Source organism: Mastomys coucha, unplaced genomic scaffold (assembly GCF_008632895.1).
Source record: "Mastomys coucha isolate ucsf_1 unplaced genomic scaffold, UCSF_Mcou_1 pScaffold24, whole genome shotgun sequence".
In the NCBI taxonomy this organism is placed as follows: domain Eukaryota; kingdom Metazoa; phylum Chordata; class Mammalia; order Rodentia; family Muridae; genus Mastomys; species Mastomys coucha.
The window spans coordinates 1154010-1165810 of NW_022196907.1; the positions used below are offsets into that span (position 1 = coordinate 1154010).

The 11801-nt window shown below is 37.0% G+C and overlaps 1 protein-coding gene across 6 annotated transcripts in view; it reads right to left on the bottom strand.

Annotated features, from left to right (window-relative positions):
* Window positions 1-5543: 5543 nt before the first annotated feature.
* Gria4 (glutamate ionotropic receptor AMPA type subunit 4) overlaps window positions 5544-11801 on the bottom strand; it is a 345773-nt gene continuing 339515 nt past the window's right edge. For 2 of the 6 annotated variants that reach the window (XM_031346434.1, XM_031346435.1), the window contains exon 17: window positions 5544-7931. In XM_031346434.1, coding sequence (XP_031202294.1) covers window positions 7767-7931 — 165 coding nt within the window. In that variant the 3' untranslated portion in view covers window positions 5544-7766. The remainder of the gene's footprint in view (window positions 7932-11801) is intronic. The other 4 variants (XM_031346436.1, XM_031346437.1, XM_031346443.1 and 1 more) reach the window with 3 other exon arrangements.

An 11801-nucleotide genomic window follows, 5' to 3' on the forward strand; every position in this document is an offset into this window, starting at 1 on the left:
TCATGTTGTTGTTTGTCCTAAGGGGCTGCAAACCCCTCAGCTCCATTGGTCTTTTCTCTAATTCCTTCGCTTAGTGCTATTAACTCGCCTAATGTGTCGTATAAATTTGGAAGTCTTTGACTTCCTTCTCAATTTTTGTCTTGACATATTTCTCATTCAGTGAAGTGTTGTTTAGTTTTTATAAGTTTGTAAATTTTCTGTAGTTTCTTTTATTGTTGATAGCCAACTTTAATCCATGGTTTTTAAATAGGATGTAGGGTGTTTTTTCAAATTTTTTTGTATATACTGAGATTTGCTTTTTGTCCAAGTATGGGGAGATTTTTTTTTTGAGAAAGTTACATTAGGTGTTGATAACTAGTTATATTCTTTGTCTTTTGTATGGAATTATCTATAAATATCTATTAGACCTATTTGACTTATTAGTTCAGTTAACTCCAACTGTTTAGTTGTGATCTGGATGACCTGTCTATTGGCTAGCATTGGGTATTGAAGTCCCCAACTACCAATGTGTGAGGGTCAATATGTGATACAAGCTGTAGTAGTATTGGAGTTTTCCATCTAGGACTGGGTTTGTAGAGAGAGAGTTTTTACATTTGGTTTCATCATGAAATGTATTATTTTTCTCATCTCTTATGACTGAAAGTTTTGCTGGGTATAGTAATCTGGGCTGACATTTATTTATATAGTTGGGTGCCATTCTGTTTAGTGCATAGATGTTAAGAATTACGATATTCCCCTGGTGGGAACTTTTCTTTGATAAGTATGACTACATATTTATCCTTCTTTATCTCTTCTCCTACCTCAATTAACTTATATTTTTTAAAAAGCAATCTCTCACAGTCCTACCCTTGGAGATCTTGGGTAATTTTAGAACCTTTCAGATGGATAATATTTGTCACCCATTAAAATGGAGTTAGCCATTGTGTAAGTGAATGCTACCTAAAGAGCAAAACATTAGGTGTGTTAGTTGCATGAATCTCAGATTAATTGACTACTGTAGATAGAAGTGCTGAGACTCTGCTGTTCAAATTAAGGATAGCATGAACTACAAAATTAATTTTGAATTTTTAGTTGAGTATTATAGATGGAAATGCTGAGACTCCGGCATTCAAACTAAGAGTAGCATCTGCTACAGGGTAAATTTTGAATTTTGAAATATTTTGAGATATTAACAATATTTAAGTAATTCATAATAAAATTATCTGTTATGACTATGTTATGTTTTCATTTATTTCTGATGTGACATAATTAAATTACTTTAAAATGTAATAATGTTAATTCTTTGGAATTCACTTCTCAGATTCTTCCTTTGACCTGAACTGTAAACTTTTATTCCAATTATTATAAGTATCTCCTCCTGTATACTTGACTGTTTTCTTCTCTGGTGGTTTGAATGAAATGCCTCTCATATTTTCAGGTATCTAAATTGGTCCTCAGTTGGTGACATTGTTTCAGGAAGGTTTAGGAGGTGTGGCACTGCTGGAGGAAGTATGTCATTGGGGGGATGGGAACAGCTTTTGAAGTTTAAGGACTCATGAGCCATTCCCAGAGTGCTGCTTCATAGCTTCCTGCTTCAGGCACCATCCCTGCCACCTGCTGGCTTCATTATGCCATCATGGACTCTTAACTGTTGGACCCATAAATCCAAACAACCCCTTTCTTCTATAATAAGCCTCTTCTCTCACATAACCTCTACCCATTACAGTAGCCCTTTTGTGGTGTTTCTTTTCCTTTTCTTTTTTTTTTTTTTCAATTAGAGGTGTTAAATATCAGACTCAAAGTTACTCCTTTTATCAACTAGCTCAAGAGAAGGAAGGCAAGGTGAGAAGTTGGGCATTATCCAAATGAAGTGGGGGATCATAGGTCTGTTATATGCCCTTTGTCAAGAGTGACTTAAAGTACATAGAGGCAGCAATCACTGGGAGTCAAGGAGTGGGTTGGGGTTAAATGACATCTCTATACTAACATAACTCAGAATTAACAATTGACTATGAGGTACTGTACTAGATAGACATGTGAAACTCCAATGTCCTTAGTGACTATGTAGCATTTGTGTAGAAATGAGTAACTAATGTGAACAAGTAAGCAGATCATTAGTTCATTTTAATAGTGTAGTTAGTTGGATAGATGTCATCCTTCCTTTTTGGACATATCTTTGAAGCCATTGGCTTCATTTTACCTGTGTAGTTGACATAGTTATTTTGTTATTACTGTATTTTTTTTATCTTCTTATTTGAGACAAGATCTTGCTAAATAGAATAGGCTGGCCTGATACTTGCTGTGTTGCCCAGGCTGGCCTTACACTCACAATCCTCTAGCCACAATACTGAGATTCCAGTTGTGAGCCATCATTCTGTTGATGACATATTAAAATTAGTTTTGTGTATGCATGTGTATATGATGTCTCACTCTGTGTGTGGGCATGCATGTTGCCAATTGCTTGTGGAATTAAGAGGACAACTTTTAGGAGTTAATTCTCTTTTCTTCTCTGATTTCCAGGAATTGAACTTGGATTTTTAGAATTACTCAGCAAACACTTTTTTTTTTTTGTTTTGTTTTTTTGTTTTTTTTTCGAGACAGGGTTTCTCTGTATAGCCCTGGCTGTCCTGGAACTCACTCTGTAGACCAGGCTGGCCTTGAACTCAGAAATCCACCTGCCTCTGCCTCCCAAGTGCTGGGATTAAAGGCGTGCGCCACCACTGCCCGGCGTCAGCAAACACTTTTGTCTGCCAATTACATCACTGGTCTGTCAGCACATACTTCTACAAAGAGAAATTGTTTAAGATTTAATTTTTTTTCAGTTATGTGTTTGTATGTTTGGGTGCATTTATGTATATGTGTGTGTTGGGGGTCAGAAGTGTTGAACCCCACTAGTGCTTGAGTTAAAGGTGCTTGTTGGTTATCTAGTACAGGTATTGAGAACCAAGCTCAGGTCTTCTGCAAAAGCAGTATGTGCTCTTACTTACTGAGCTGCATTTGTAGCTCATAAAGGTGTGTGTGTGTGTGTGTGTGTGTGTGTGTGTAGTCATAACTTAAAGGGTTGCCATTCCTTTAACTTCAATGTTTTGGTGGAACATGGGGTGATAATGAGTGTTTGAGAATGTCAAGAGTTTCATTTTTTACTGAAGATGAAAATCGTGGCAAGAGTTAGTGGAGGTTAACAATGTGAAAAGCAAAATGAAGATGGAGAAGTAGAGGAGAATGGGATGACTTTGTGTGAGATTGTACACATGATATGGATTTAGATTGATGAGGCTCAGTGTCAGGCGACATACCTGTTCCAATATTTGTAAAAGCATGTACTCTAATAGTGGAGAGAGTGGGTGAGAAGGACATCTCTGTGAAATGCCAGATAGGCAGGAATGACAGATCCCATGATTTAGAAGTTTAGAAAAGCACCTAGTCTGATGTGTATAAAGATGAAAATAATTTCTAAATGGAGTCAAATATAGACTAAGTTGTTTTATATTCTGTTTATTAAAAAAGTGTCGAAAGCTTTCACATTCATGGAAAGCTAGCATCAAAGAACTGACAGTGATTTCTATACAGGCAATGGTAAATGATTTTTTACATCATCTCAAACATATGACTGAGAGTATTCTACTTGTTTCCTTCCTTCAAGGCAAGCACAGTGCCAGTTTGTATCCCATCAGAGATTTAAAGGTGATATGCCCATAATCAATGAGGAAAACACTAAATATTATACACCTAGCAGTGGAAGATTTGGGAGCTCAGCACTCCTTCTCTTTTAACAAACAAGCAAACAACCCTTGTGTTTGGTGCTTGAGAGATGGGTCTGCACTTCCTGCTCTTCCAGAGGACTGGAATTCAGTTTTCAACACTTCTTGAGACTCTAAGTGCAGGGTATCTGTGATGCCCTCTTTTGGACTACTTGGGTGCTGCACTTACTGTGTATACCCCCTCCCTGACTCCCACGTGTTCTGAAATATAGAAATAAAATCTTTAAGGAAAAAAAATGAACCTTTCCACCTGGGGAAATATTTTCATTTTACCCAGCCCCCTTCATTTTAGTGTTTATTTCATCTTTTGTTAGCTTTTAAATTCTCTTCCACTTTCTAACCAAATAAAGCCACAGCAAAACAAAGGAGCGACAGGGTTTTCTTCTTTCACAGAAAGTATTTTTGTTTTCTTTTTATTTAAGATATCATTTCTGTCTCTGATCTCTTTTTATGGTATCATAACCATTACCTAAAATAGCTCTCTTGAAGAAAGCCTTATTTGCTGAGGGGATATGTAAGTAAATCATGTTTTTCATTTGCCTTTGATTTTACAAATAACAAGACTGCAATTTTCATGACTGAAAACAAAACTCTGTTGGGACTATGAATGAAAACATGCACTTTGGAGTGGTATTATTAAAAACAAAGCAAAACAAAACAAAATTCCAAGGAGATCAATCCGCAGCATCTCTCACATTTTCAAAGGTATCACTTTTAGTTTAGGTTTTATTCCTGTTACTGCTATCTTGGCAATTTAAGTTGAGGTGTTCTGCTTTCTGAGAAAAAAAAGCTTGACCATTTTTGTTGATTGTGACTTAATATATAAGGTGTGCTTAAGCACTGACAAATAAATATTGAACACCTACCATGCCTTAGGAAACAAATTAAATAATAGTTATACAGGTGGGAAAGCCAAGTGTCAGACATGTAATTCATGAAGCAACCTGAAATTAGTGTAGAATGTTTGAGACTGGCATTTTACATAAGCGAATATGCACAATCTCACGTAAGTTCATATACAAATTCATGCATGCTCATTTATTCATTTGTACATTTCCATTCATACCCAGTTGGGTCCAGCTTGCATGTATTCTCAAAATTACATGCTTACATACACATGCATACATTCTCACAAATACATACATACACACACATCCATACTTACATGTGCACATGGAGCAAAAGACCAAGCACCAGTGCAGAAAGAACTCACTCATTCTGGATGAAAAATGAACTCCAATCTTTATTATGTAGAGAAAGAAAAGGCTTCTACCTTTTTTAATGCTAAATGAACTAAACCCATGTTTGTAAGAAAAAAAGCTTTTTTTTTTTTTTTTCGTTCTTTGAGACAGGGTTTCTCTGTACAGCCCTGGCTGTCCTGGAACTCACTCTGTAGACCAGGCTAGCCTTGAACTCAGAAATCTGCCTGCTTCTGCCTCCCAAGCACTGGGAATAAAGGCGTGGGCCATCACTGCCAGCTCTTTATAAACTTTTCAAAGGGGAAATACCTATCAGTGTGATAGTAAAATGAAAGGTGTTTTTTCTCAAGGCTTCTCTGTAGGGACAAATTGTTTTTATTAACTCTGAATGCCAGTGACTTCAAAATAAAAATTAGATGATCATGAATGCTTTGTCTATATTTAAAATGTAATTTTTAAAAGCTCAGATTTAGCCTTAAAGGTGAAAATATCAGTCAACCTTCAGTTTTATTTTAACCCACTCTATACCTAACTTACACCCCAGGGCTGTTAAGGGGAAAATATGGTTTTTGCCTCAAGTTAATTAAATTGACTCAATTCATTCTTTCATTCAACAAATATTTATTAAGCACCTACAATATGCCAGGCACTGTGCTGGGTGCTGGGGATACAACTGTGAACAAGATAGACACAGTCCCTGCCCCTCATGGAGCTGACAGTCTAGTAGTTTATAGACAAGTACACAGGCAATTACAATGCAGTACGATGAGTGCTGTAATGGGTAAGAAACATTAAAAATGGCATGTAACTCAGTGTCATGGGCAGGTGGTTGGTAATCATGGAGATCTTCTCAGTACACATATAATTCAATTTCAGGGCTGAAGGCTGTGTGACAGTCAGGTAAAGACAGAGAAGATCTACAGACTGAAGAGACAGTAGATGCCATGTTCCGTGTGCTGTGGAGGTCCATTTGCTGGCTGAGAGCTTGGGTAGGAGTGAGAGAAGAAGAAGAGGAAGACACCAGGGAGGGGCCTAGGTTGTGAAATGAATCATTGCTCAACAACAGAGAAGTAACCTTTCCCGAGGGACAGTGCATACATGTATTGTAAGGATTACATTGTAGTGACACACAGAATGGGGATTGTAAGCATTGAGGGAAGGAAACCAATTCTCCATATTTCTGACAGAGCTTCCATGGCATCACAACCTGTGTCCTCACCTGGCTTCACAAGCCTTGTACATACATTAGACACTGAAAAAAGAAACAGCTTCGTGTGCTGCTCACCCCTAGGATCTTACCAGCACCTCCTCCTGTGAAAACTCAACTTATCCTTCAGGCCACACTTTGGGCATCATCCTGATTTGTGCTTTCTGCAAAGATCCCTCAATCTGTGATTTTTTTTTTTATCTGTATCATTGAACTCATTCATCATTTCAAATGAAGCAGGCCTTTTGAACCATAAGGGTTTTGTTTTCTTAAAAATGATCGTGGTATAATTCTATTCACAATTACTGGGTAGAAATAAGGGTTGAGTTTTTTAACTGTAGTCTGCCACAAACTGTTATCAGTGTCTTCAAAGAATTTAGTATGGGGATGAGGGGGAATATCCAAGAGACACTGAATTTTATGCAGGAAAACGGAGTCAAGTAAAAGTTCCACATAGGGTCTGTTGGTTTTAGAATAGTGGTTCATTCTCAGACCCAAGGACTCTTCCTTTGACAACTTAACCTGTTAGAAATGAGCCCAAGATCTAGAAAAAGTTTGCAGGATAATAAAGACAAGCTACATTTTCTTATATGGCCTATCCCTTGACTTTTACAATATGGAGTCTCACAGTTTCTCAAATAATAGGGGAAAATTTTAAGCTCTGTGGATAGATACTGTAAGAAAAACTGTTGTTTTATTCTTTTGGGTGGGTACAAAACCTACAATTTTGTACACTGAACAGGATTATAAATTATATTGATAACATGAATGACCCATAGTCCTTTAAATTCTACAATGCAGATGGCTGACTTCATGCCAACATTTTCTTCATTTGTGTTTTTCTTTTTGTTTCTGATAGACAAACACAACTATGAGCCAACTTGTGTGACAGAGTGAAGGAAACAAGGTGACCAACAACTTTTACATTAAAAAAGTCTCTAAAGTTTATTACAGTGATGGCACTATTATCAATTATTGCAATGTATTGTTCCCTAAGATGGTTAGAAAAAACAATTGTGTTGTCCTCTACTGGATTTACTTCAGTTAAAAAGCAAGCATGTTTCAGTATTGTTTTATTTCCAAAGTAATTGTAAATACTTTCTTTAAATTTTGTTGTTTTTTTCACAGGATTTACATAGTTATTATTTTCCTATCACATCTTAGTGACTGCTTCTCTCAGCTGCAGATTATTCCATCGACTATATGGGTTCTGGAGACACTGGTAGCAGGTTCCTTGACCTCTATTAACTGTTGAATCCCTTGCTGTGGTGACCAAGACCTTTCTGAGAAAGAACTTCACAGTTTAATGCGCTAACTGGCCAGTCTGATTAGTTTTAAGTGCGCTCAAGTGGAATCTGTTGCTGTTAATACACCTATCCCAGATATCCCCCACCCACTCCCCCCAAAAAACTAAATTGTGAGTTTTCCTGATTAAAAAAAATCCGAGTCTGCATTTCCGTGCTGAACTCATGCACTGGTTCTGTCCGGCGCTCAGTATGTCCTTCCTGCTCTCAGCCAAAGGATGGGTTCAGCCAAGACCCACGCTTGGCCTGTCCCTCGGGGCTGTGTCATCAGTCACCAACACAGTTTGATTAAGGCACTCAATAATTTTTTTGGTTTTTATGGTAGGTCCGATGCAATGACAGCCAATCCCGAACTTTGTCTAATCGCGGTTCCTGTGTGTACGGCCTTGGGGCAGTCGGGGGTCAGCACACGGCCGTTTTCTCCCACACTCCCAGTGATGGATAGCCTGGCTTTGTTTCTTATGGCTTCAGAAAAAGTCAGCTGGGTTGCATGAAAAGGAAACAGAGAGGATGCCAGGTGTTATGATATTTCTGTTGCTTCAACAAAACATGGCACATCAAACACCAAAATATCGATAATTAGACATCTGCATTTTTTCCCCTGTGTGTTTTTTTTGGTCAGGCAAATTGCTTATGAGGGAAAGAAAAGCTCAGATACATCTGGTGAAGAATTAATTAGCCTAAAGTTTTAGGTTTTATATATTTACAAGATCATAAAAATCTGGTTTTTTTTTTTTGAGCAAATCTGGATAGGAAGATTCTTTTCATTTGCTGAACTCTACACCCTAATACTTTCAAAGAAGCTTAAAACCATTCCTGTGTTTGATGGGCATATCTATAAATCATTCTATTTTCTTGTTAGATTTTTTCTTTATGATGAAAAGTATGGTTTCTTAAATCATGACAAATTGCTAAACCATATATGTATGTATGCATGTATGTACGTATGTATGTATGTATGTATGAATATGTAATATATACTTCCTGTTTTCCTCACACAGATCTATCCACACGCTTTCATTCATTCACACGAATTATAGACACAACTCAGAACAGCAGTTAGTGACATATAGGTTACTCCATGCCTTTTAGAAATGAAAGCTCACATTTAAGGTTTATGCTTCAAGAAGGTGAATCATAGGTAGGCATATTTGATAATGCATGGAATGGAATGGCCACAAGGGGTTGATGCTGAAGGAATGGTGGCTGGCCTCTGAATGCTCACTAAATCCTTATTTCCCTAACTTCTCAGGAAGGAGAAGGTAACACTATGTAGAAGAGAAAGACTCTGGAATCATGTATATCTGACTACTGTGCATTTACTGCCTCCAAATCCTTCCAAGCAAATAAATCCCAGTGTTAAGAAGAGGAAAATAAAGTAAAGGAGATGTCCCCTACACTGTGTAGTGACTAGGACCTCCACTTTCTTGCATATAATGTATTTGTTTATTGTGGACTAAATTTTATCTAATTCTTTAGGAAATTCTATTCCAGTGTTTGATATGCTCTGGAAATTAAATGTTAGCCTGGTTGCATGTTAATGAAATTCATTATTGTATTAAAAGTGGTTGAAGTAAAAATGTTTAAAGTCCTTCACCCTGGCAACAAAAACTCAACTCAAATTGGGTGTAGTTATTAACTGTGATTAAAATAAAAGGCACATCTAACAGTAGTCAAGATGACTGTAGTAAAGATGAACACCTGTTTTTATAATGAGGACTTAGGATAGGACTGTATAGAAACATTAATCACTTTTATGTTCAGAATCATTTGGCATATAATGGGAACTTTAAGGGGGAATGGCACTCTTACTTGATTAGCTTCCATTAGTCCCTTGAAATCAAACTCTGAGTTTTAAAAGTTACCTTGATTTACTATTAGTTGTGTGTGTATGTATCTCTTTGTGTATCTGTGAGTGTGTGTATATCTGTCTCTCTCTGCGTGTCTGTGTCTATCTGCTCTCTCTCTCTCCCTCCCCCCCCTCTCCCTCTCTCCCTCCCTCCCTCCCCCCCCCTCTCTGACATGTGTGTGTCCATCTACGTACTGGTAATGTTGCTGCTCTACATCTGAACTATCACTCTGGTCCCTAGCCACACTTCCAAGTAGATCTTCTATGTAGTAAAGGATCCAGTTTTGATTTTGCAGATTTTGTTGATTTAGACACTATCTAAATTAAAAACCATTAACTATAGTTAATAGAGCCTCTTCTTTTCTTTCTTTTATGAAAGTCTCTGTCCATAGTCGAGGTTAGCCTACATCTTACCATACAGTGCAGGCAAGCCAAAAATTTGCTGCAGTCCTCGTATTTTTTTTTTTTTTTTCGAGACAGGGTTTCTCTGTACAGCCCTAGCTGTCCTGGTGCTCACTTTGTAGACCAGACTGGTTTCGAACTCAGAAATCTGCCTGCTTCTGCCTCCCAAGTGCTAGGATTAAAGGTGTGTGCCATCACCGCCCGCTCTTTATAAACTTATCAAAAGGGAAATACATATCAGTGTGACAGTAAAATGAAAAGTGTTTTCTCTCAAGGCTTCTCTGTAGGGACAAATGTTTTTATTAACTCTGAATACCACTGACTTCAAAATAAAAATTAGATGATCATGAATGCTTTGTCTATATTTAAAATGTAATTTTTAAAAGCTCAGATTTAGCCTTAAAGGTGATAAATTTGATGAACTTCAATGTCAGGCTTCAACTCAAAAAACTTTATGATGTAAAAGTTCTATGTAGCTAACCTGGAAACTTTTAACATTTTTTAAAACAATTTATAATAATTGGCATCCACTAGTATTTCTTTGTAAAGTTTCAAATATTGTTTTTCCATCTTGGATTTATCCAATGATTGGAATGAGTAAGATATTCAGTTTTAGTGACACAAAAATAAGATATAATATAAAACTGATAGCATTCAGAGTTAAAAAAACCAATTTGTCCCTGCAGAGAAGCCTTGAGAGAAAACACCTTTCATTTTACTATCACACTGATATATATTTCCCCTTTGAAAAGTTTATAAAGAGCCGGGCGGTGATGACTCATGCCTTTAATCCTAGCACTTGGGAGGCAGAGGCAGGCAGATTTCTGAGTTTGAGGTCAGCCTGGTCTACAAAGTGAGCTCCAGGACAGAATTCATTCCAAATGACACAGGTCAGATATTTTCCTTACATTTTGAAAATCTCTCTTCAATTCAGCAAAATTATGATAAAAGCATTTTCTTAATGGCCAACAACTGTTACACAAAATCAATTTGACTATTTCCATGAACTTTCAAATTATTTCTATCAAAGCTCCTGACCTTATCAGAAGATGTGCTTACTGTGTTTTCATCTGAGTGAACTGAGGGCTTAGTTTTTATATTTTTCACAAAATGGAGAAAAAACACAGTATAGTTCTTTGTGCAAACATGTTCAACCATAGCTTTCTAGAAGGGGGAAAGAAGCAGTTAAGACTAGATTATCAGGAATGGCTTCATTCTTTCCTTTCAGAATGTAACATATGTCCAGAAGTTTCTATGTCAATAAATATCAAATCAACTACATTTTTCTCATACGACCTCAGATGTATATTATTATTATTATTATTATTATTATTATTATTTGGGTTTTCGAGACAGGGTTTCTCTGTTTAGCTCCGGCTGTCCTGGAACTCATTCTGTAGACCTGGCTGGCCTCGAACTCAGAAATCTACCTGCCTCTGCCTCCCAAGTGCTGGGATTAAAGATGTGCGCCTCCACTGCCCTGCAGATGTACATATTATTAAATTATATTTTTTGTCTTGAGTTGTAGCTGCCTCAGGCCCTCACTTTCAGGTTCAAAGACTAATTTACCATGTAATCAGAACAAATAAAAAATGGTTTTGTTTGAGTTCCGATTTGAAGAACAATACTAAAACTAAATCCATTAAGGTTTTATTTTAAAACTACTTTGAGGGCTGGAGAGATGGCTCAGTGGTTAAGAGCACTGACTGCTCTTCTAAAGGTCCTGAGTTCAATTCCCAGCAACCACATGATGCCTCACAGCCATCTGTAATGGGATCTGATTCCCTCTTCTGGTGTGTCTGAAGACAGCAACAGTGTACTCATGTACATAAAATAAGTAAATAATTCTTAAAAGAACAAACAAACAAAAAAAACCACTTTTGATCATTAGAGGAAAGTTGTAGATGTTTAGATTCTGAAACAGGAAAGTTCCCTCTGTATTCTTCTGAATGGATATCAATTTTCCTGTGACTGGAGCAGAGGGTCTAAGTGTGGATAACATGGTTTTTGTAAAAGGGAAACAAATTGGAAAAAATGTATAGTAACTCCCTGCAAAGTTTTGTTTTTCTTTACATGCTTCATATATATATATATATATAT